Raw genomic sequence first — 27772 nt, 5'->3', positions numbered from 1 at the left:
CAAGGTAAGGAAGGAATGAAGGAAACAAGTGCTTATCTAACCTTCCAGTTAATAAAATAACACATTGTATGCATGAATGTTAACTTGTGATAAATTCAGCTAGAAATATTAGTGTTGGTTTTATAATAATTTTTGTAAAAGTATGTAAAAAGCGATGTGTAAATAACGAACTTGACTGTTATGACACGCGTTGCTTGTTTGTTGACTATTGCTACTTAGTTCACCATTGGTTATAATCAAAATTTAACTCAAATGGGAGCCAATGAAATGGTATCTTATATTTGTTCATGAAAATCAACTTCCGGTCAATATGGGCGAAAAGGCTGGTATAGTAATTCTTCCAACAGAAAAACCTGTTAAACTTGTTAAATGGAAGGTCAAGGAAGGAACAAATGTGTCAGTTGGACGTATTATTCTCTTATACGATACCAATATTAAGAATGGTAAAAGTGAAGAGAAAAAGTTGAAAACAACGCAAGTGGGGACGGTACGCAAACTGTTGGTCAAGGAGGGAGATATTCTGCAACCAGGGTAAGTATACTGACAATTATTTAAGAAGCAATAGGATACACATTATTTTATACTAATTCAGTTAAAATAGAGTAACATTAATTTTTATTTAATAATCATTCGTTATCAAGGTCTCAGTACAATACTAAAGTTGGTTTGTTCGAACGGTGTACCCCGGTCGCACTTTTCAGCAACAGATATGAATGAATAATTGTTACCATTCTTATATATGCGTAGATGCAGATTAATATCGGCAGGAATGCAATTTATGGGTCCATACATGAAATCATGAGCGGTTCACATTTACAATACACAGTCAAAAATTGTAATTTTACGGTTACAATGAACAATTCTATATGGAAAAGGACTATCTGGGACATCAATGTCCACTGGCGGAGTATTTCTGTATATTGTAGAAAACCAGTGTGTGTATATACAAGTGTCAAATTAATACAAGTTCTGTACTGCGTTTAAAATGAATGAGTGTATATGAAAGACAATGGCATTACTTGAGCAGACGGTTCTATCAAATTTTTATACCGGTAGATTTCTTACATTTTCAGGTTTAGGTTAAAGCTTTCTATTGGTTCTAGCCAGAGCCTGTCTATCTCAGGTAAGCCCTCGGAAAATATATTCGAAATAGGCTATTGTTTAGCTTTGGGGGCCAGATTTTTAACCGACTTTTTTGCTATATTCTATTCACATTCGACTAGGTTAATAACATTTAATTCAGACAGTACTGCAGAGCGTTAGCGACCTATGTTTAACAGAAGGGGTCCAGCTCTTTTCTCTAGAAAATGTTACAATTTTTGTAATTTCGGTTCACATTCCGTTAGTTTAGGGTAGGTTAGGTTAGTTGAGTTTGGTTTCGTTTATGTTATATTAGTGTAGGGGTCCCGCATAATTTTACAAAAAATATAGAATTTCGCTTATTTCTACTAATATTAGGTTAGTTAAGGTTAGCTTAGGTTAGGTTGTATTTGGTTACGTTATGTTACTTCTAAGTACTTGCATCATTCATTTCTCTTGTAAATTTTGTGTTTTTTTTACGTGCTTCTAGACCCCTTGCACTAAACATACTCCGCGTTAGCGAGTGAAGGTGGGTTAGAGGCCCACAGGGCACTTTTTTTTTTCTGTCTTCGTTAGTGTTACCCCCAAATTACTAAACCATTACCGCGAAATATACTTCGGTCCCACCCTCTGACGGAGGAAACCCTCCCTTTGCTTAGGGAAGAGAAGGGAATCATCTCAGCTGTGTTGCCACTTTGTCATTCAATCGTGTGATCTTGTTGAGTGAAGATCATAGGTACTTAGAATGGCTAACGAGAGAGCACAGCGAAGTCCATGAAATAATTCATTGTGGCAATGCTTCCGCATCCAACAATTGAAAGATCTCGGCCGGAGCAACTTGTCCTTCCTCTTTCGAGGGGAATACGGGAGAACACACAACAGTTGCACCATAAGGGACACAGTTGAAAAGAAACGCTCTACCAGATTTTGACAGATTTTACTTATACCCAATTTGCATTTTTGTGTATGCCGCCTTTCACTTCAGTAAATAGTTACACATACAATGCTTGGCATTTATTCCGAAGTTAGTAGTCCTGCTACTTTCTTCAGTAACTTCTTGAACTGTTACGCTAGACTCATTGTGTGGCGTAGACTTTATCCCGTAACTGTCTCGGAAGAGGACAACATTTCTTCATAACGTAGATAATAAACAATTTACGAATGACATTTAATTATGTAGCATTTGTACACGTGTTCTGTAAAAAATTCAAATAACGGATTTATTTTAAAGTAGTAGTAATCCATTTGAACGAAGATAAACGTGAAACACCAGAGAAAACGTTAATCTATTTACTTTTCACTTCAGTCGCCTTGAGAACATTAGGCGTAACATATGTTTACACTAAGTTTATGCTTTTAATAACTGGGTCATTCCATATGAAATCAACAAAGCCCACAACCCGACCATTTTAGATTTTTACCAAATTTTAGTATTTCATAGGGATTGTCGACAGGGTTGGCTGCTTTAAACCAAAATACAAAAATTGTTCGTAAAATTGTAAGTGTTCGTAAAATCTTGATGAACACACATTTGTGGGTTATCACGTTTCCCATATATTATTCGTATTATATTCACACCTAAATTCCCCATTCAGCACTCAAAGAGATTATGCTACAAAAGCAACTTTTGTTCTTTTTATAACTTTATGAATGTTTCTTTTGTGATTTTTTAATAGTTTGTTATTATTGTTATGCAATTGCGATCAAAGAAAAAATCTAAATATTGTTTCGTTTTAATAATGTTTACTGTTGGTAAAATACATCGAAGTGCCGTACTTTTTTTGGGGGGGGGGAGGGGGAGGGGAGAGGGTCATACAAAGAATGGTAATTCTTTTTTGAATTTCCATTTATTGAAATCAGAAGTATCTTTGGTATCTATTTATGTATAAATGGGTCAGAACCAAAGTGGATTCAAATAATTCCTATCTTTATTCACTTTTCTTACTGATAAGCAAATTAAGTCGTTGTATTTCTTTAGCTTGGACTAATAAAAGTTGTAGTAAACTTACTTGGACTAAATTAGTTCTTCTGTACTCTGCAGTATTTTGAAACTGTCCATATGTAATTCTGTATAATGGTTTCACTTGTGCAACTGTTTATTTTTTTGTCCTTGTGAAATGGGTCTTGACAATTTTATTAACAAGTATGTCAAGATCAGTACAATATATTTTTATCAGAAGTTTTTCGTGAGTGAGTCGGCAGACTGTCGAGTTCGGTTTCGAGTTCAAATGGACAATTTCTCTCCGATGTAAGCCAAGAAGAGGTTTGGATTCCGCTTTAAGTGTATGTGACCCCTTCCAGAATAACCCGATTGTTGTATAACAACACCAAGGCGAAACAAAATTATTTCTGTCCATATGTGATATAAATACATAGAGCAAATTATTTAAACCAAAAAAGTCGGGTTTAAACACACAAAAAAAACTGGTTTTTTGGTTTTTTCAATAAAAACCATGGTTTTTGCCAACCTTGATTGTCGAGATATGGAATCGTGCAAAGTTGTAGCTTCCTGTGTGGCGAAGTTTCTGAATTATGGGGACTCAAAAATAGGAAAAAATACTCCACTTTGGTACATACACGAAAGTTTGGACAACTTTGCTCTTGATCTAATTGGCGTAGAGAGCTGATTCTTGTTTTGTTTGAAAGAGCATTAAAAAAGCTTTCCAACGATATATCGCATGCCTAGTTTGGGAAGAATATCTATTTAAGGTTATCCAGTATGACCTTTTCACCTTGAACTTTTGAGAATGCATATCTTCGGTTTTTTTAAAACTCGCATATAATTTACACACAAGCTTACTCTATAACATAACGGAAATAGAAGATGGGACAGCAATGGGAACTTTCAATAAAAATTTTTTTTTTTTTAGTAACTATTTTTTTGTACCAGACAGAGTTTTAATGTATAAAGCAGTTTGCAACACTGCATTTAATGTAATAATAATAATAATAATAATAAAAGCAACAGCTATCGTGTCCAAGCTGGAAAAGAGTTTGTTTTTTTTTAAAAAAAATAACGTACCACGAAAGCCACAGGTGTGACGCTTCCGCTTCGTATTCCTTATTCGTGACATATTTTAAGGCCATATGTTTTATATTTTGCCTTGCCCAATCATATAATTGTTTTGGTGTTATTATGTGGTCACTATAAGGTCTTTTCAAACTTGCTCTTGCATCAAGTCTCTTTTGAGTTTCCCGAGTCCATCACACGTACTTTTTCATGTGCGGCGGCAAGCAAGCAACAACAACAACAACAACAACAACAAAAAAAGCAGCTTTAATGTATCTAATGTTGATGAAGTTATTGTGATTTTTGTAATGATTTGCTGCTCCATCGGAGAAATAGAATAATTTTGTTAAATCTTCAGAACCGAATTTCTCTCAGAAAGGTATTAAGTATTTTCTGCAATAGGTGCACTAAAATTGTATCATGTTTGAGACAGTCATATCTGACGATTACATTGCCAGTTATATCTGTAGACGTCTGGGGATTTCTGGAGTATTAGCAAAATAGTTGCTTGACCGTTATTCCAGTGGAAACCTTGTGACGCTTCTAGGAAAACGAACGAATAATTTTCTGCAAAATCGGAAAGAACAATGCACTTTTATCAAGAAGTTTTTCTTTCAGATCCTTAAGATATGAAGATTGTTCATGAGTAATTCTTTTGCTTTACGAGCCATGTAGTTAGTGCAGTGAAATTCTTGCTGATGTTTTCTGACAAGTCAACTTTTTGGAAGTACAGTTAGCAATTTTACTTGCACACTTCTATTCGCTGTTCGAATTTTTTCTTTCAACTGCATTATAATTTCACTTTCGGCTGCATTTTGCTTCCCATACTCTGTAGAAATATCTAATAATTTTGTGATCTTTTGGGCTGCGGTTCAGAGATTCTAACGCACTTTCTTTGACGCACTGCTCAATATCACTATTTCCAGCATCGGTGCTGCTAATCATCACACTCTCTGTTATTACAGGAGTCGCACTCGCATCACAAGGTGTTGCTAGATTCTTACGACAGGAATCACAAATTTTAAATGCATCTTTTAGCGATGAACACTTTGAAATCATCCACGGCAACATATTTCTCAAATTTCTTTTGACATTCTCATGACCTTGTATATTAAATGCATTGCAGCAAACTGTCTTCTTGAATCTTGACGATGACATTATTTTGATATAACAATTCGTTAAATAAGACTGACCATTGGAACACTGACTTAGCAGATACCACAATCAAGCTTCTGTTTTCAATTACAAAGGCAGCACCAGCACATAAACACCTCAATCGTACATTTGAACGTGTGGACTCAGTCCCCTATCAACACATTCCTCTAACTAACGTATCCACACCTCTCAATCTTCCAAACCTTTCTGTAGCAGATGACTGCGCATTCTATCATGCTGTTGTACAATGCTACAGTGTTGCAAACTGCTTTACACATTAAAACTCTGTCTGGTACAAAAAAAATTATTAAAAAAAAAAAAAAAACAATTTTATTGAAAGTTCCCATTGCTGTCCCAACTTCTATTTCCGTTATGTTATAGAGTAAGCTTGTGTGTAAATTATATGCAAGTTTTAGAAAAATCGAAGATATGCATTCTCAAAAGTTCAAGGTAAAAAGGTCATACTGTCTGACCTTAAATAGATATTCTTCCCAAACTAGGCATGCGATATATCGTTGGAAAGCTTATTTTATGCTCTTTCAAACGAAACAAGAATCAGCTCTTTACACTAATTAGATCAAGAGCAGTGTTGTCCGAAAGTTTCGTGTATGTACCAAAGTGGGCGATGTTTTCGTAGTTTTGAGCCCCCATAATTCAGAAACCTTGCCACACAGGAAGCTACAACTTTGCTATATCTCGACCATCCCTATGAAATACTAAAATTTGGTAAAAATCTAAGATGGTCGGGTCAGAAATTCCTGTTTAATTTGTTGATTTCACATGGAATGACCCAACTTGTATGTTTAAAATGTGACGAATTTTCGAATTATCACAGACTCTTATGTGTTGGAAATTATTTATTTCTCACTATTGTAACGGTAATGAGTAGAGATTACAAATCATTCTTTTGCAGAGTTTAAAATATGAAAAAAAAAAAAAACTGACAATCGAACTCCGTGTCACAGTTAGATTTTATGCTATTGTTGAGTAAGGATGAAACTATTTACACTCTCTTTGTGAAAAGTACTCCTTTTGATTTGTGCTTATGAAAGAAAGCCGTTTGAGCTCTAGAAACTGCCGTCTTTTAAATAGATTGAGTAGTCAGAAATAAAGTTTTCGAATTGAATATTTCTTTGAAATTCGTAGTGTAATGTAAAAAAGAAAATTCGGCCACTTGGGGATGTTTTGACGGTGCCACGCAAATTAACCAAAGCACAAACTCAGTGTGAATATAAATTACACTGTATTTTTTCAAGGCGACTGCAAAGTGGAGAGTGAATAGAGAACGGGTTTTAAGTGGTTTAGTGCTTGTCTTTGTTCAAGTGATGTACTACTAATTTAATATAAAATCGTTATTTTAGAACACGTACAAATGCTAAATAATGCAGTGTCATTCGTAAATTGTTTTTTGCCCAAGTTTCCAAATATCATTGTCCTCTTCCGGGACAGTCACAGGATAAGATACATAGTAAGTTTAGCATAGCAGTTCAAGAAGTTATTGAAGGAACTAACAGAGACTCATCTAACTTTTTTTTTTTCTTTCCTCGCGGATAAGATTAATAATTTCAGTTTATAACTTTTTTGTCGTAATATGTAGTATTAAGGAATCTGAATAGCAGACCTGCAGATGGATGCAGGATCGCGACTTGAAATTTGTACTACAGATTAAGGTCGGAAGTTTTAATTTTTATTTATTAGTGTGACTTTAGTATTTGTGTATGAGTTTAGTATTTGTGCAATGAGAGTGAAAAATTTTCAGTGTTATGCTGTTAAGTACAGTGCGCTAACAAAGAGCACTGGAAAGTTTACCTTATTCTAAATAATAATATAGTATCGCTAATCACATGGTCCAGAATTTAAATGTTGTTACTATGTTATTTCCAGATGCCCCTTACTTGAATTGGAAGAATGCACTCATCCAACTGTAATGAGGGACATGTGTGCAGAATGTGGTGCTGATTTGAGGAAAGCAGAAGACAAACTTCACAATGCTTCCGTGCCGATGATTCACAGCATTCCTGATCTCAAAGTCAGTGTAGAGGTTAGTTATATTTCTAAATTTCTTGTTAATCCTTGGCGTGATTGCTGAGAAATTACAGGCTTCTTGTATTATAATAAAGAAGAGTTAAGAACCATCTACATTTTTATAAAGTTAATTGTCGGAAGCTGAAATTCGTCTTATAGCGAAATTATTCCTCTTATAATGTCCGTATGTTAATGTAAACGTATCCGCTGGAAATGTTCATGAAAAATGAGACTGTTTAAAAGGATTGACTATCAGAATATAGGTCTTCCTCGTGGCAATGTGGTTAGCGTACTCATCTTTGGCGTATTCGATTCCTGGTGGGGCTCATGTGGTTCGGATTCTACGTTAAGTAAATCACATCTCATATAATCTCTGGTGTTGCAAGGGTCGCTTAACCCAATGCAACAGTATCATAATATAACAGCAAGATCTATTAAACTTAGCTTTCGTTGCAGATGGTGATGGTCTACTCTCACTTGTATAATAAATACAGGTACAGAAAATTTAATTCTAGATATTTATCGCTAAAAAAGTAAGAGCAATTTCTTTATATTAGAAATATACCGGGACATTTAATTACTTTTGTCTGTAATGCGATGGAATGCATATCTCTTAAACTAACTAACTATGTTAAAAAAAAAAAAAAAAAAAAAAAAAATTCAAGATCTACTCAGCTATTCGTCGACACATCTGAAGGAAACTTGCTGTGATATGAAATACGTGATATATAAAATTCTTTAGTCCATTGTAGATTAAATCTGAGGGTATCAGTTTAAAATTTGATAGTAAGATTTTCTTCTCTTTCGTTTTACATGTAATGAATAATCATAAGTTTGTATTTCTGTGCTGCTATTTCTGGAATGAGCTTTTGAGTCATAGCACTCAGATAAGAAAGATATAACAATAGTTTGGCATGAACTGAAAATAGTTCATAAAAAGGATAGAATGTAGGGTTTCATTCAACTATGTACGGTGCTGAGAGGCGTGATACCTGACTTAAATGTAGGGTTTCATTCAACTATGTATGGTGCTGAGAGGAGTGAATGTGACTTAAATAGCCTATCTTAAATTTAGTAAACATTAATAGTGATAAAAAACATTAACTTTTGTTTTTCTGCCTTATACTTTGCAGCAAGCACAAATATTAGGGAAAGCTGATGAGGCACGATTATTGAAGGATAGGAAGCTTGTTCTTTTGGTTGATTTAGATCAGACTTTGATTCATACCACCAACGATAACATACCTGCGAATTTAAAGGTAAGTTAAATACCGTTTTAATTGTAAGAATAATTCATTAATTGTGTAACTTAAGAAACCTGAATTTCCTTGTTGCAAAAACAAAGGTCCGCCAGTAAATCATTTGTTTGTTTGTTTGCTTACCTGTTCAATCCAGTTAGGACGCTTAATATATCTCTCTAGATTCTGTTTTTATTATCCTTTTACCTTTGTCATCATTTAAACAATATTTCTTTCTTTTTCCGTCTTTTTCACTAAAATTGTACGTACTCTGCAAGTATTTTCCATCCGAATGACGTAATACGTCGATCTTAGATGTCCAAATTTAATTATTAGGAATAATTAGTTGTAGAACGAAATTGCGTACTGTAAGTAGCATATATAATGTACTTTCAAGAGTTAGAAAAATGACTTTTTAAGAATCAAAACAAGGTAGTTTTCCTTCATTTAATGTTTTGTGATTCAATGTTGAATGAAAGTAAACATGATATCTTAATGGAAAAACAAAAATAAAAATCGTTAGCAGTGAACATCACTATTGATGGTTGTAATGTGGTGGAGATTGATATAAGAAAATTTTTGTAGGATTGTGATTAAATACTTACCTGACAATTACTAATAAGTGAATTAATAATTTCAAGAACATAGTTGTTCTGTTTGTCAAATGAGAACGGTGTCTTTTTAATGAGGTTCTAACTCCTAATAACACATACAGTGCACTGCAGAGTACTTTAGGAATGTTACATTACAAAATTGAACCACAGTAAGAGGACACTTGTGTTACTACAATTCCAATTTAACAGAAAGAGCAGCTAGTTTCTCGGAAGTTAATAAACGCTTACAAGTACTTCCCAAGGTGTTTTAGATAAGAGCTTAATCATCAGTGGTAATTACCAATTGCGAACAAATTCTACTTCAAGGAGGATAGTTTCTCGTAGTATTGGTTGGAAATAAGAGAGGATCTAAAATTTAGTGAGAATAGTAAACAAAACACAAACATGTGATGTGGTGTCCAATAATTGTTAGCGAGTACTATTCCCTTTTCAGCGTAAGCTCTAAACTCCGATAAACAAAATATTTGTATCCGTCCGCTTGTCACAAATACGATTGGCTAGTGATGTATCACTCCCACTCCCCACGGGGAGGAGCAAGTTATACACGTGCATTTTGACAATACTGTCTTGTGTTGTGTAAATACTTACAGCAGCAGCGGAAAAGAAAGAGAAAACTCGAAAGATTAAAAAAATAATTTGAATTTCGCTGGTAAACAGTTGTTGCTTAGTGAGTATTTTCCCTTGTTGGTGTTTCACCACAACACTCGCGGAACGGGGATTCATGTCAGCCGTCTTTCAGGCTTGAAAGCAGAACACGCCTCCACAGTGAATTGGAGCCACAATTACTGCGCATGCTTAGTGTTTATTTCTATTGTTTCATTAAACACATATTAGGTAATCCTTATTATTTTTTTGTCATTTATAATAATGTAGCAGTTTTATATGGAGCTTCATTGTAAAAGTAATCATAATATCATGAACTATTTTGCGGAGAAGTACAAGCGTCGGTAGGCCAACAGCAAATCAGCGAGATTTAGTTTCACGTGGCTGTGTTTATCACAGTTTAGAGCTTAGGCCAAACAGGGTTTGATATCTGAAGGGTCATTATTCCCGACGACATAAAGTAATTTGATTAATTGTTAATTATTGTAATGGCTGTTTAGAGGGGTAAGAACAATACAACTGGTAGAAAGTTACGAACAAAAGATCAAAAGATGGATTAATAAATTTGTTTCATTATTATTTAGTAGTAAGTGTGTTGCTGGCGCCTGGTGAGGAAAGTGGGATTTTGTTTTAAGAATTTTTTAATGCATTTCTAGCCACATTGCTTACCACAAAAACCTACATTGCTTTCTGTCTTGAGTTCAAAAATATTAACATAGTTCTTGCGAACCCTCTTAAGTCTGCTTACAAGGAGCCGCTTCTGTTGCATTTTTGTCACTGACGGTTGGAAATTGTAGGATAATTACTCTATGCATACCGAAATTTCTTTTCCTGTACGGTGTATGATCGAACCATAGCTACTACACAGGAAAATACAGTAATTTTGAAATCTTAAATTTGATAAGGGTATCTATATTTTAAATCTAGAACGATGGAAGCGAAACAACTGGAAATCTGACGGCACATAACCAGGAGATCCTGGTAGGTGTCGCAGCACCTACCATCTAAGCTCCAACATTTTTTGACGGATGATCATACTTGTGTGAGGTTTCATATTGTGATGGAGCACAACTCTGAATATCTGTTATCGGTGTCATTTGAAGCGAATCATCACGTCCGGGACTTTCATCACCATAGTCTATAGACTACACATATACTCTAATTACGGGGACCATGCAGTAAAGTACATGTGACAGGACAATTTTTTGTACTGTATTATTAGAGAGTAAGTAAACTGTAATTCTGATTGTAAGGACTGCCATAATGACATCTTGGAGGATCATTGCCTTATTGTAGATTCAGTTAATGCAATATTTGTCATTTCATCCCATCCCTGTCATTGTTGAAATAAATTCCATTAACTCAAGCGATTTTCTTTTGTCCTGTTCTTTTTTTTTTTTTTTTTTTTTTTGATTGAGCTGCGAACCAAGTCCCACCTTTTCCGTTCATTGAGCTTCTCTTTTAATCTACTTCTCTTCACATCATCTTAACCTTTCCATTTTCAATTTCTTTTCCTGTTAATTTTTTTGTACACTTTGTATCATTTCAATCTTTTTCTTGTTTCGATTTTCTATCTGTCCTTTCCCACTGTCTTTCGTATAATTCAGTTTTTAATTTTGTCTTTCATTGTCATCTCTAGCGAGCTTAGAAGCCTCGTCTGCGCGTATCTATCTATCTTCTTTTGTTGCAAACATCTTTCCTCTGTTTTGCACATTACTATAGAACTATAACGATTTTTATGCTTTTTACATTTCCGTTGAACTTTTGATTTCATATACAAAATTAGGTTTTCCCTAATGTAAACGTTGACTTAAGAAGGCGGCACTGAAGCTATCAAATAGTTCTTGATTGTACGATTAAGAGGAATATTTTTAAGGTATTTTATTGTAGGTACATTGTTTATATTAGTTTTTTGGCAACTAACGTATTTATTGAAATACATTATTATACTAGTTTGATACCATTATTAAATTCCAAGGATTGTGAATGAAATATACCGGTAAATTATTGGAGTGTTTTAATACTGTTTCGACATTAGTTTACTTTTTGTAGAATATATGGATTGACTTAAGTAAATTTATAGGGGAAAAAAAATGAAATTTCTCTGCTCAGTAGATATTGACTACGACAGTGAAGCTGCTTTGATTATTTGCCAAACAGATATATGTATTGACGCCTCTGTAATTAATGAGTACTACTGTTTCTTTTGTATTTCTCTCTGAATGATACTGATTGGTGTTGATAGTCAAATGGCAGTTGTGTGCTACGGTACATTGGAAACTGTCGGACTTCTATGTAATACATGTTGTAACCGATAAAGTTTTATCAGTAACATATGATAATTGGTTTTCCAGGATGTATATCACTTCCAGTTACATGGCGGTATATCACCTTGGTATCACACTAGATTGCGCCCTGGAACACACACTTTCTTGAAAAATATCAGCGACTTATATGAACTTCATATTTGCACATTTGGAGCCCGCAGTTACGCACACATGATCGCCATGTTTCTCGATCAGCAGGGAAGATATTTTTCCCATCGAATACTTTCTAGAGATGAGTGCTTTAACGCGACGTCGAAAACAGCAAATCTCAAGTAAGTATTTTTTTCCTTTGTTAATGAAAGAATTATATATTCGTGTGGCTACTCAGTTTTAGTCCTATATAAAGATTTCAGTTATTCGTTGCAGAGTAAAATCAGTTTGCTGATTGTATTTGGCATTCACGAGTGCCTTCCTTTGTCGGATATAAAGAAGTTAGGAGGACACACATGAACTAAAAAGGTACTGACTATGCTCTTCTCGATCGACCATCCAAAAGACCATTAGTTGTAGAATTCTTGCAGCAGTGTCAAGAGAGAGGTAAGAGAGGGGGTTCAGTGGTCGAGCGCTCGCCTGTTGGGGTTCTTGATTCGATCTAGGCCCGTGAGAGTTTGTGATGGAAACAATGTGTCCATGGATTTTCTCGGACCTGTTTCAGGGTATCTATCGGTCACAAAAGTCACGAAATCCGAGAACTGTCATGAAAGTCAAGAAAAAGAGCCCAGCTCGCGCCGTGTGGACTTTGTGGTGGACAAACACCGTGCTCGTGGGTTTTCCCGGGGTTCTCCCGTTTTCTCCCACTTTCTTCATTCCACCATTTCATTCATCTCTCATCATCACCTCTCCTTTAGCTTAACCGGCATAAACGTGGGACGTAAAACTTAAAAAAATAATTCATTTTTGTTTTGATAAGGAAATTATGCAAGTTTATAATCGTTGTAAAAAGTTGATTACTGCACACGCGATTATCTCGCTTAAGTGCCTTTCTGTGTTACTCTGATATGGCCTTTCAGTTCCACATTTTAAAATCCGATAATTCATGATACACAACCCAGATGTGTATTCAGTGTTTATTCAGTGTGATATCCATTTCGATGCATTGAAGTACGTTCGGTGTTGTACATATACTTAAGTGCCAAAATTTATGAAATATCTATCTAATGATGTGCGGGATATTCTCGAGCACGGCAAAGTGCGACGATTCGACGTGATAGGAACCCTATAATTTACTGCTAGTCAGCTAGGAGGATGTGTAGCCACGCAGCCTCGATTACCGTCCACAAATCGATGGTGTAGGTGGGGGATCCTTGGCATGAGAGGCCTGTTTGATGATATGCCAGATATATTCGATAGGATTCATATCCAGAGATCTTTGGGATCAAGTCATGCGTTTGAAGGGACCAGAATGTTTCTCAACTCAGTTGCGCATCATTGCCGCCCGGTGACATGGCCGATTGGAATCCTGGAAGATCCCTTTGCTTGCAGGGTACACGAAGCCTATAATGGCCTGGAGATGGTCACCAAACAGCTAGACATGGCGATGATCGACCAATGTCCAGTTCAAGCGGAACAGAGAACCCAAATAATGCCATGTAAACCCGCCTCAAACCGTTACGGAGCTATCATCAGCTTGAGTGTGTTGTTGACAACTTGGGTCTATGGCTGGATAGGGTCTGCGCCACATCCATACCCTGCTAGCATGATGGTACACGACATTCTACCTCACTCACAATAGTCTAACTGACAGCACTGAAACACGCTTCTCCAACGTTCATGACGTCAACTAATATCCTACCACTATCCCATGACTTTTGGCACTTAAATGTATTTATCTGTATGTTTTAATCGTTGTAGCCAAAACCAGAGAACATGAGAAGATGTAAAAGCCGGTTGAAAACAAAATTACTGATTTTTGCAATACTTTTTCTTTAGTCAGAAGTTACGATTTACCTATTTGAAACTCCATGTAGAAATAGGATTGTTAAACTTTCTTTGCTTATTATTATTATTACTTCTTTTCAGAGCATTATTCCCTTGTGGTGATCACATGGTGTGTATTATTGACGATAGAGAAGATGTTTGGAATTATGCTCCAAATCTGATCCATGTTCGGCCATACCATTTCTTCCAGCATACTGGAGACATCAATGCACCCCCAGGCCTTGCAAAGCAAGAGAACGATGAAAAGGAAGGATACGACTTTTCATCTATAGGTGAGTCTTATATAATTTTCCTAAGGTTAGTGTTTATTGCCTCTCAGTGTTATTGATTCGTTATTCATGTTACAATGCTTCAGACATTTGTGAATGTTTGCTACTCCTACTTATGATGCGGTAGGAAGAGATTCGATTCAGAATCGATATGTTTTCCAAACATCGAAAACATGTTCGTGTTTTTTGAAAAGAATACTAGTTACATAACGAAGGGCTGCAGTTATAACTGAGAATCGAACTATGCTGAGTAATAACTCAAAATATTCTTGTGTGCTGCTATGCAATCGGTGAACTGTACACAGAATAATTTATATTGACCATGTGGTTCTTTTGTTGACAAAAGTGTTTCCATATTTCGGTGCAGTAACAGTAGGTATATGATTTACATATTTCAATAGTTGACCGGTTCAGTGCCGGTTATTGAGAGTACTGAACCGGATTTCTACAGCATCCGAGTCAGTGCACTTCACAAAATATCCATCTAGTTCAGTGTTAATAATATGGAAACATCATTGTTTCAAAAAAGAAAGATGGCGAACACTATATGTTGATCATAAATTGTTCTATGTATAATTCACCGATTCTCAAAAAAGGCAAAAAGCATCCTTAATTTCGACCTTAACTGCAAATGTTATTCTTTTTCTGGAACATAAGTGTAAAAACATGAGTTATACGCAGTAGTTCAAGAAGTAAACCGGAGAATAAGACTATGTGAATAAGCAGTGAGATTTGCGAAATATAGTAGGAAAATAATACTTGCTGATTGAACGTAAGGAACACAAGTCAATACTAACCTGGAAATATTACTGTGGGTGCTCTCTTGTGCATTTGTGCCTGAAATATAGTTGAGCATTTGAAGATAGTTTCGGTCTTTTAGGAATGCTTCCAAGTTAATATTGACTTACAGAAAAATAAATATTGACTTACAGAAAAATAATATCCTATGACACACCCACAGGTAACAATATTATTTCCAGGTCAGTATTGACTTACAGAAAAATGATACCCATGACACATCACGATAACGATATTATTTCCAATTTAGTATTGACTTATAGATGAATAATACCCCATGATACACCTGCAGATAACAATATTACTTTCAAGTTAGTATTGACTTACAGAAAAATAATACCTCACACAAGTAACAATATTTGCTCTTTTATATATAATAGTGCGATGTACTATTGCAATATTAATTGGACTACTACCTAGGGACATCCTATGCAAGACGAAAGTATCCCTTTTTATTATATACGCAAACAAGTATTATAATAAATTACATAGGATTAATCGTAGCAGGCGTAGGCTTGTGGAAAGTTTTTGCTTCGCAATCGGGACGTCCCGGGTTCAATCTGGTGGCCAGTCATTGTGACAGGTTCTCCCAGAGTTTTCCTCAGTTCCACTAGGCGAATGCCAAAGGCAGTACTTTCAGATGTATTTCCTGGTCGACTTCCACTGTTGTCGGTTCTGATGATCCCAGTGTACATTGAACGGTACATAATATTATTCAAATAAATAAATGAATAAATAAAAAAGTAAGAACACATACCTTTGATAATCGTTAGGGTGTGGAAACTGAAAGCTCGTCTTTTATCTCAAGTATTTTCGTGAGTCACGTTTTGACTTCGTCGGCAATGAGATGAGTAAGATACAAGAGTCATTCAGAAAGTTTTTTTAAGTTCCATTTTCAAAATCCATGTAATGAACTGGAATAAAGTATTTGCCTTTGCGATCCTTTAAAGTATGCTCCATCATACCTCTCATTTTTGCAGGCGCTTTTACCACTTATCAAAGGCACCACGGTACTCCGATTGAGATATTGTCTGCAAGCTAAATTTATGGCTTGAAGAGGGTTTTGTACTCTCTTAAAAGGCTTTCCAGCGATGAGAGTTCACCCGAGAAAGCAACTAGAAGTTACATGATGGGAGATCGAGACCTCGGTGGGTGGCTGTTCAAGAACCTAAATTTTTTTTTCAGTTTATGCACAATTGAACATGCATATGAGCTGATACAAAAACAGCACTCTTAAAGTTCCTTTGTTTGGACGTCTTATTTTCAATTTTTTGAATAGAAGGTTCAATACAAAAGTACTATAATACATCCCAAATGCGTGACCCGACTTTCTGGCATGCAGTCAACCATTAATGTCCTTCGTGGGAATAACATTGTGAAAAGTCGTTTTCAAGATCTGAAATTGTCGAAGTACAACTGATCTTGGACCATTCAGTGGAAACGTAGTCAGCTATTTTACCGCATACTCCTTCCCTATCTTTTGCTCATGAGTGAGAGATTGAGAAACCCATTTTGCACAGACCTTCCTCATATTCAAATAGTGGTGGAGTATCATATCAATACTACCAAATATCAACTTTAATACTTAACATATCCATGGTGGTATGACGATTTCCGTCTGTCAGTTACCTCACCCTGTTGAAGTATTCTTTTGTTTACAACTTCCCGAGGTCGACCAGAGCGAGGATTACCTTTCAAACTCTTTCTCCTGTGCTCCATGTTCGAATCAATCTGTCAAATAAATACCCTTGATTCCTAAAAACTGCTTGCAATTTCTTATGGATTCCTTAGCTCTTTCATATAGCTTGTAACGTTGTAAATGTAAAATTGAGCATTCTTCTTAAGCTGGGTTGTCATTTTACAAGAATCTTGTAGTTGTCATTTAAAAAAAAATCTTGCAACCCTACAATATTTCTCCATATAAACATAATCTTGAAAGGGACATACACCTTTATTTATTTTTTATTTTTTTTTATTATCTTACAAGGAGTCAAACCATGTGAAATTTTCTGGGTCATCTTGCTACCTGCTATCGCCCTCGCGCTAACATAAAGAAAGAAAAAAAAAACAGTTTCTCCGCTTCCGAAACAACGGATTCTTTTGAACAGAAAGCGCGCCAAAATACTCGTTTTTAATGAGGGGGTTCACTATTTGTCCACTAGAGTGCAGTGCTGCATGGGTGGAGATATCTTTCTTGCTTTCAGAAAGTTGTAATGTGTAAACAGTAAATAGAAAGATCGGGTTACAAGATTTTTTAATGACAGCTACAAGACAAAGTGACAACCCAGCTTTAGAGAAGTCCATGTTTAACCATCAGTCGTAATTAGACTGAATTCACAAGTCGCTTCACTCAAACTGCAGGTTTGAAGTGTTTTTAGAGGTCAACTGAATCCAGTTTTTTAAAATTAAAATTCCATACTCATTGTTTTGAAGAGTGTGACCAGTACTTGCAAAAACTAATGATCCTAGTAAATATAAAACTAAGATACATTTTTAAAAAGTGCGAAGAAAAAATACAACCAGAAGAAATTTATTTATAACATTTTACATCTTGAAATGCTAATTTCTCATCCCATTGTAATATTTTTTTTTCATTCTTTTCTTTTAATTTATTGATTTTCAGAATCAAAAGAGAAGGACAAGAACAAAAGTGATGCCAATAAGAATAACGGTGCACAAAACGGCGAACCTGATGATAAGCAAATGGAAACTGACGTGGATAAAACAGACGAGGCAAGTAAAAAGAGCAGAAACAGCGGCAGTGAAAAGGAAGAAGGAGAATTGAATGACAGCAGAAGCAGCGAGGATAGAGGACCTTCGACACAAGCGGAGGAAATAGCGGCTGTGAAATCAGATTTACAACTCACGGACGATGAAAGTCAAGACGCTTCTGTGGATGCTTCTCAGGAAAAAACGGCGGATGACGACCAGAAAAACGAAGACACGGACGGCATGCAAGCAGATTTCGAAGTGTCTGATGATGATGAGCAGGAGAAAGTAGTAGATTGTAAACCAACAGATGATCTCAATACAGTGGAAGAAAAGAGTGAGAAGAATGAAGCTGATAATGGAGAAACAGCAGAGAAACCGCCGGATGTGAGTGCAGAAAAGAATGTAATGCCGGATTCTTCTCAGACATCACCGAAGGAGAAAGCAGAAGCCGAAGAGGACTTGATAGAAATCGAAGACCATGACGATTATTTGTTGTACCTGGAGGAAATACTCAAATTGATTCATAAAGCTTTCTATAATCTTTACGATCAGTTACGAGAGGATGGTAAGAGCGAAGTGCCTGACTTGAAAAACGTTATTCCGTACGTTCGGGGAAAAGTATTAGAAGGTGTAAATATAGTGTTTAGTGGTGTTGTACCAACGTGTGTACCATTAGAGAAAAGTAGACCATATACTGTAGCTAGAAGTTTGGGAGCCAAAGTGTTTGATAAAGTACTTCCCAAAAAGACAGATAAAGATGAGGGGACAACCCATTTAGTGGCTGCTAGGTTAGGAACAGCGAAAGTGAACGAGGCGCGGCGAGTGGGTGGGATATTTATTGTGACTCCGGACTGGTTGTGGTGTTGTGCAGAGAGATGGGAGCGAGTGGATGAGAGACTGTTCCCCTTGAACAAAAATACAACTGTGAATAGGAAACCTCCCTCACATTGTGGTAGTCCAGACACAAATCAGGAAAAACAGCTCTCACCCTTTGAATGTGAAAGAACAAGAAATAATGAAATCCAAAGTACAAACATGGACGTTTTCCCTACGTATGATCCAGTTACCGGAAAACGGGTGTTACCACACTTGAATGTAGGTGCTAGTGTTAGTGATGTGAGAAAAAGTAGTGATAATCACGAAGAATGTCCAACTCCACCGGGTAAAGTGAGAACTCTTTCCGGCCGTTTTATGGATACAATCAATCCATTGTTGTCATTCTCCTCAGAGGACATTGCAAATATGGACAAAGAAGTTGAGGATATATTTAATGAATCCGATGAATCAGAAAGTGAAGAAGAGGCGGCACAAATTAAACCACTAAAGACAATTTTGCAGCCGAAAGGATCGGATGAAGAAGAATCGAGTAGTAGTTCTGCAGATAGTTTGACAGGTAAGATGAATATCTATTAGAATTTATTGAAATTGTAAAAGTTCCATAGATTGAATACTGTATTTCTAATGTATGAATCCACCTCACTTTTCGATATCTCTATAATGTTAAGATTTTACAGATAGTGATCATAGTTTTCCGCAGTGCTATAGTACCAGTTTTGATAAACTTATGTAGACGCGAAACGGTAATCGTTACAAAGCAGTAAAATTGTTAATGGATCTGAGTGGAACTCAGATTTTAATTTTTAGTCTAAAAGCTATATTATTCAAACCACTACAGTTATAAACAATCGATTTTCTTGTAGCTTTTCTGCTAATTTACACGCCCATTTCATCAGTGTGGTTTGTCTCGTTAAGATACTCTATGTATTGGTAGAATTAGTATTTTTATGGCAGATAAATATAAGACAGTCATTTCTCTTGTGGATAAACCATGCAGAAGTAGTGCTCACTGAATTAAATAACTTTTTAAACGACATATACACAGAACATCTTTCTCACTTATATTTTATTCTGTAAGTGGGAGAAAAGTTCTATTTCATTCTATCAAAAGAGAGTTATTGTATTTTTTTAAACAATAGGTTTGTCTTGTGAGTAGTAGGAATAATAATTTGGAAAGACTCTTTAAACTCAACTAAGATAACATCTTAGCTTTGTCTAATTGTTTAATACAAAAGTTTTTCTGTATATCCCTGTGAGTAACTAACAAAGAATTGCATCTTACCACTCAGTAAAATTTATAATTATCAACTTATATCGCGAAACCCTTTGTCGAAACTGAGAAAGTGAGTCGTAGAACTAATAACTAGGATAATTAGTTTAGTAATACACAAAGGAACACCACACTGACATACCAGTTTATTACAATTTTAAAAAAGGAGGAGAAAGTGATGTGGTTTTATCTTTTTAACTTTTGTGCAGATGATGAACGTCGAAATGTTTCTAGTTCCTGTATAATGCCTTGAACCACTTGCGAGACACCATAATTTTCAAGCCAGAACGTTTTAAAACGTTTCACATTTTCAGCGTTTGTAGCTATCAAAGGAAGTGTTTTGCGATCCATTTTTATTAGAACGTTTTTCTTTCACTTGATATAAGGAATTAACTCTTAAATTAATGACAAAATTCATTAACACCGTGTATTTACTATTTTATGGTGTATGTAATTGTATAAAACGTATTGGATATTAAAGCGGCCTTGGTATTGGAAGGGAGCTTGCAGTACTTTATTTCTCAAGTGTGATTGCAAATTTGTAGTTCAACGTAGAAAGTATTAAAAATAGCGTATAAATATCCTAACTAGATTGTGAAGTGTATATTTATACATACTTTCTTATTTATTTATTTTGTCGTGAACAAAATATTTTTCCACGCATTCGTACAACTTATCCTACTTGTTCAGGGAAGGGTAGGTTACGAGTCTGGTGAAAATCCATAAAAGTAAATGGATATTCTTTAAAAATCTTGTAAGAACTTTTTCCCATCCTTTTCTTGTTGAAGATTTTTTCTTTCTTATTTGGAATTTACTGTAGTATTTTATAATTCTTAAGTTTACTTAGAAAATTAGTGCACTTATGGCTACTTTTTAGTTATTTTTTTAATCTCAACTAAATTTTGGTGCGGCAGTTGTTTTTTTATTGGTGTTTAGCGTTCCTTTTGAACACCAAGGTTATATGAAGCTTGGATCTACAATTTAAAACGGATTCGAACTACCGTAATGCGTTCACTTTCCCATCGAGAATCGACCCCGGGAACACGTATACCAAAGGCGCGAGTACTAGCCAATAGACAAGTAGGAAAAACGTGGTGCGAAGCAGTTGAACAAATGATGAGAAAATTTGTTGAGTTTTTGTGCAGATTGGTATAAGAGTGGCAGGAAGAATGTAGTAGATCGTCATATGAGTGAGTTGCAGAAAGCAAGCAGATTATTGAAATATTAAAAACGATGTTATGCGGCAAAAGACTTAAATACATTTTCACTAATTTATTGGATGTCATACTCATAAGGTGGTTATTCTAGCTTTATTATTATTATTATTATTATTATTATTATTATTATTATTATTATTATTATTATAGCTATTTGTTCTGAGGAGCTGGAGCTTAAAATATAGAGAAACTTTGGTACAGTATACGATAGATGAGTGAGTGCATGCAGTTTTTAATACCAATGGAAAGTTCCAGCGCATAATTTGACAATATTAAATTTGCGTCTTCATACAAGTGTTGATTTTATTTTGTGCACTAAAACATTTTTTTTTTTTTTTCAGGCGATCATCCGAAAGGATGGGGAAAAGAATCCCAGAGAAGGAAGCGTGAACGAGACCCAGCAACAGGTACAGGCACAGGGACAGAGACAGACGAAGACATGCCAAGTGCAAAATTTCGGCGGGGAGAAGGCCTTCCTAGTGACTTAGATCTCGGTGATGTGGATGACACTTTTGAGAGTGACGATAATGGCGGTGATGAAATGGATGATAGGGAGTGGAATATGATGGGTGCAGCTCTCGAAAGGGAGTTTTTGGCTGGAAGGCAGTGAGTGTCTCTCTCATGAATATTATTTCCCTTTATTCCAGTTATGTATATACATTTGTTATTTGTGACTTTCAATATGTATATACGTGTAAGTAAAAATTGTACATAAATTTTAAGGTTAGAGTAATTCCCATTTGCTTTCCCAGTGAGTTGCAGGTAAGCAGTAGTGTGTAGGGTGAAGTGTTGTGTTAAGAAGGCATTATTTAATGGATCTTAAGATGTTCTGCTGACAGTACAAATTACTTTTTTGTAGTAGAGTTATGGTTGTGCGATGGCCTTCTGTACGCTTGTCTTGTGTTTCCTTACATTGTTAGTATTAAGTAGTTCTAAATGATTAGCTATCGGAAAAAAAAGAATATAATAGAAATCAGAACATGTTTTCGATTTTAGAAGCCAAAATACAATGTGGAGGAAAAATATGACTGTTCAATATATATTGTATAAATATTTCAAGAAAGAGTGTAATATCAAAATAATTTCATTGTTAGTGAATTTTAAAGGTGAATTGTGAAGCACACATCTTTTCTATTAGTTCAACCGTTCAGTAGTATAAGTGATGCTTTCTGACACTTAGTATTGGTTTTAATAAGATATTAAAAATATTATTCTTGTTGCTCCCCGTAAGATATTTTTCAAATTGCGCTTAGAAGTGAAACTTTCTAATTATGGATGTGTATTTAAAATATTAGAATTAAAATTTGAATTCGATGACAAGGTGATTTATTGAAGAAAAAAAAAAGTAATACAGAAAGAATTATCAATTATTAAAAGGGAATGTGAATGGTGCAAGTGAATAAAGAGCGAGGTAATTATTTCAAGAGTTTTCCTTTACTTTTTTGTAAAATCCTAGAATATTTATTCTTAAAATAGACAACCTGAATGTAGAAAAGACTTGAAAATAAGCGAGGTTTGAAGCACATTTTTATATTCATAATAATATTAGTTGTTTTCTAATTGTGTGTGTGTGACTGGAGGTGTACTTGTGTTGAATGTAATGTAACGTAACGTAACGTTATTGAAGATTTTTTTTTTTTTTTGGTGCTTGTGTGATTTTAAGCAATAATGGTTACTTATAAAGACGGACGTGTTAGATATAACAGTTTTTCTTTTATATTTGGTCTTAATATTATCTGGTTACAATGCCATTGATAATTGAACGCACAGGATAATAATTCATATTACTTTTACCTTTTAAATCCTAGGATAGTGTTTTTACACCGAAGCGTCTGGATCAAGCGAGAGCCTTAATTTTTGAAAAAATAGTTAAAAAGTGTACATAAATAAGGAACTTAATTTAACATATTAGAAATAGTGATACAGCGTTTTTCGTTTTTATAAAAGTTTTTCATATCACGTTGGAACAACAGTGAAACATAGGAGGAAAAATGGGAAACTTATAACTTATTTTTAACTAAACTCATTCCAAAACATCTGATAAAGGATTTGGAAAGTTCCAGTGTAGAAATAACTATCACAGGATTTAAAATGTAAGACTTTAAAGGTAAAATCGTAACTGCAATTTTCAGCGCTTTTTTTTTTTTAATCTATGTATGTTAGCAACAATTGGATACCAAGTACTGCGTATTACGATAATCGCTTCGACGATATAGTTAAAATAGTTCCTTGTTATGTTTGCGGGTCAAATGTTCATTTTACTTGCTATTCTACAATCTGTAAAGCACATGACAAATAGTTTTGTAAAGTAATAATGATTTAACATAAAAATATTTTAAATAAGATTCTTTGGCAGTGAACTATTGCATACATATGTCATTTTTGATCATTGATCTAAAAACGGTAAATTTAATCGGCAAAAAGTGTTAAATTTAGTCGCCAAACGAATGTGGAAAAAAATAGTCATACAATTTTGCTTTACAAATGTGTGGTTTTATTTTATTTTATTTTTTATTTATTTATTTAAAGAACTGAATATTACTATATGTTAGAGCTGACGAACAAAATTACATTTATTGCACACCCGGTGAAAGACTGTCACAAGTCAAAATTACACATGTGGGAACATGTGGAAATAGAGAAGTTCGTTATTCTATGAAAATCGCTCCCTGGAATACTGATATTTCCGCCATTTAGGGGTTAATTTGTTTAGTTATCTTTATGCAAAAATACCCAGGTAGAGCTCGCTTCTCTCTCTCTCTCTCTCTCTCTCTCTATTGTCTTTTGAGCGATGATAACTCAAAATTACCATTTTTTGATTTGTAACACTCTTCCACCGGGTGTGCGATATGTAAAACGCAACCCTAAATTTTCATGTTGAATTTTTGTTTCGTAAAACAACTGAACACACACAACTTCTTGTATAGCATTTTTCTGAAACCCAAGTAGAACTTTATTTACGTGAATTCTTAATTTCCGATGTAGAATGGGTGATTTTATTATAAAATGATGGTACATCTAGCTAGAAACAAGTGCATATTTTGGTACAGTTACATATGTTAATATAGTTTGAATAAAGATACCTTTACGTGGGTAATACTAGAAGTATCTGATCTGACATATTGATAGCGGTTGTTTGAAAAACATTACTATCGTCGAAAGTACCAACCTTATAAATCTTAAGTTTGAAGTTTGAGGACGGCACTATTTGTTTGACAGCCATCAATAGTAAACGCTTTCATGAATTTGTAAACATAGTAAAGATGGTTCATCGTTATGTGATACAATACTTCCATTTGAAAGGTTTCAGTCCAACCAATTTCAAAACCGATCTAGATTTTACTCTGGGCGAGTCTGCTTCTTTGCTTACAACAGTTAAATATTGGGTGGCAGAGTTTATATGAGGTCAAAGACGAACATCGGAGTGGTTGACCAAGTGAGGTTACCATGCCAAATATGAAGGAAAACCAGAAAATGGTATTGGATGACCGTAGACTGAAAGTGCGCGAGCTAGCAGACATGGTAGGTATTTTAGAAAGTGCTGTACATCACATATTGACTGAAAATTTGGACATGAGAAAGCTATGCCTGAGATGGGTGACGCGTTAGCTTACAACGGAACAAAAACAGCGTCGTGAGGATCTTCCAATCGAGATGTTTTACAGCAATAAAGCCAAGTTTTTGCGTCGATTCATAAACATGGATGAAACATGGGTTCATCATTTCACACCTGAGACCGAAGGAAGTCAAAACAACGGAAGGGAGAATCGGCTCCAAAATGGCGAAGACAGTAACATCTGCTGGCAAAGTCATGACGTCAGGTTGGGATACGCATGGTATAATTTTAATTTATCTTCAAAAAGGAAAAAGAAAGAAAAGTATTATGCAAACTTCTTGGAGCGTTTAAATGATGAAATCAAGAAAAAACGGCCGCATTTGGCGAAAAAGGGAAGTTGTTTCATGAAGACAATGCACACATCCGTTATCGCGATGGTCAAAATCAATGAATTAAAAGTTCGAATTGCTTCTTTACGTGCCCTATTCGCCAGATTTAGCCTCCTCGGATTATTTTCTCTTTCTAAACTTGAATAAATATCTCGATGATAAAAGATTTGCCAACAATGAAGAGATGGAATCCGCGTTTAAAGACTGTTTTGAAGAGTTCGACGGTTCCCACTATAAAACAGGGTATCGAAGATACTGAATATCGCTGGAAAATTTGTATCGAACTGAAATGATATTATGTTAAAAATATTTTTTTTTTTCTTTTTTGTGTGTTTTCTTTGTTAGATCGGGTACTTTGGGACTACCCTCGTAAGTTACAGAAAATTGCTAAAGATGTTGGAATCTTGTGTAGGCTTTGAAGTTGCGTGACACTGCCTTTATCATATACATATTTACATTTTCATGCATTCAACATAATTGGAAAGTACTGCTAAGTGTCATGTTTATTGTCACTGAAATTACGTGAATGAATTGCGAATGGTAAAATGTGGTTTAATTTATCCGTAAATATTACTTAAAATTAAATAAATTATTCATTCTGGAAAATTTCTCCGCACGCTTTTATCTTTTTCATAAGATAATTCTCAAATAATAACATCAGTAAGAAAATGAAAACGTTAATTGTTAAAGCATTTTTAATTTGTTAATGGTAATGCTTACAAAACTTGGCAAAGCAAAGCAATGTACCAGGGTCAGAACTCCGCGAATGAAATAGTTTATTAGTAATTTTAAAAGAGTTATAACTACACAGTTTATTCTGCTACAAGTATATTAAGCCATTATTCACATGTCACGTATATATGTGGGGCCGCGGTGGCTCAGTGTTAGAGCGTTCACCTCTGGTGCTTGGGGTCCCGGGTTCAATCCCAGCCCCCCGCCAAGTGAACTTTGTGGTGGACAAACACCGTGTGCGTGGGTTTTCTCGGGGTTCTCCCATTTTCTTCATTACTCATCATCACCGTCCCCTTTAGCCTGACATAACCGTGGGACGTAAAACTCAAAGATTTCATTTAATTTTTTGTGGTATATATGAGTTCCATTTGCTTTCGGCCTCAGATATCCTGAGTCACTTTCAAAGTATTGTTATAATGCAATAAATTTGTTACATAACTATCATGTGGAACATAATGATCTCATAGCACTAGTTAAAGTGGATATCAGTACCATCAATGCTTACCTGCAGCATGTTAATGAATATATTTCAAGTATATCGGGAGTTCCAGCGCAACTTCCCCAAGTGTTTTCTTGGACTTAATAGAGTCAGTGGAGTACACTTAGGCATACAGCTTTCTATTTTGCCGAGAGTTTTAAATTTTTCGCAACAATAACAGATGAAAATCACATTTACTTTGTGCAGGCGCGACAATTGGAGTAACGCCCCCATTTGTGTTGACCTTCATAAACATTTATATTACACCAAGCCAAATCCGTGTCAAACTTTGCTGCGCTACGTCTGTTGATAGTTATAAGCAAGTCGGAAACAAGTGAAAAACACTCTATATTGAGAGAAAAAAACTGTGTTCAGATTTCATCTGATAGATAATTATAGGATTTATTGTGTAAAATGAATCATATTGACAAATCCAAATCAAATTGAAGTGAGGACTGACTTGCCTCTTCTAAAGTTTGCGGAGAGGTTAATAATTGTTCGATTTCAAGTTTTTCTTTCTTTTGTCTTTTGTTTAAATAGAGCAACTTCCACACTAACAGTTCCTCCGACACACCATTGTTTCTCATTTCATTTACGATATTTCAGTTGCAGAATGTAGAATATATACATTATTTTAAAATGGCTAGAGAAAGCTCAAGCTTTTAAAAACTTCAAGAAAACGTGCTGGTACTTCATGCCACCAGAAAAAATAGCACTGCCAACAAATATTATATTTCATTAGAGTACAGGTTGACATTTAAAAATCCGGCAACTTTCAAACCTGAGGAGAGCCAGATTTTGGGTGATTGTGTGCGCTATGTATATTTAACAGAAAATGACTACCAATACAATCCTAAAATAATAATAATAATAAAAAGTAGTAGTAGTAAATAAGCAATAAAATGAGAAGGAATGTTAGTAGCAGGTGCAAGTAATACCCAACAACTCATTATAGACTACAGCGCCATGAAAACAAATGGCCTCTCCAGATAAAAGTGGTACGCCAACGAAGTAAATTTGAAAATGCGCTATGAAATCCACACCAGAAATCTGAACGAAACGGATTATTGATGTCCGGATTTGTGAATGTCGATTTGTAACAAGCAGTGTTGACTATAGTGGAACAATTCTTTCAGCTTTATTTTATCTTAGCTCTATCTCTTTGGATTTAAGTAAAAGTATGTGTGGATAAAATTAGTTTAGAAATAAGAATAAAGTGAACTTCTGTAATTTCGACTATTATTATTATTATTATTATCATCATGTATTCTCTCGACTAGAAATCCAGAATAACTTTTAATACTTGTTAGTAATTTGACTATATTTCAAAGGTCCTTTACAAAGTTCGCAATTGTTTATGCTTACGAAACATATGGTAGGAAACAAAAGTTATTTTTATGATTACTATGTAATGCAAATTTCTGTCAATGTTTAAGTTTTTCTGGTTTTAAAAATTGTCATATTTTTCCTCCTGAATGATATGTTGAATGACACGATGTTATGAAATACACTCAATCTCATAAT

At 35.0% G+C, this 27772-nt stretch overlaps 1 protein-coding gene across 1 annotated transcript; it reads left to right on the top strand.

Annotated features, from left to right (window-relative positions):
- On the top strand, nt 1-27772 carry Fcp1 (RNA polymerase II subunit A C-terminal domain phosphatase Fcp1). Its single transcript, XM_081761434.1, has 7 exons — nt 1-531; nt 7130-7286; nt 8404-8529; nt 12080-12324; nt 14072-14262; nt 17681-19162; nt 21435-27772. Exons 1-7 carry the CDS (start codon nt 263-265, stop codon nt 21701-21703), a joined length of 2739 nt encoding a protein of 912 aa, XP_081617560.1. The 5' UTR covers nt 1-262; the 3' UTR covers nt 21704-27772.

The sequence above is a fragment of the Thermobia domestica genome, chromosome 1 (assembly GCF_964235325.1).
Source record: "Thermobia domestica chromosome 1, izTheDome1.hap1.1, whole genome shotgun sequence".
NCBI classification, from domain to species: Eukaryota; Metazoa; Arthropoda; class Insecta; order Zygentoma; family Lepismatidae; genus Thermobia; species Thermobia domestica.
This window is presented reverse-complemented; position numbering and strand designations above follow the sequence as displayed.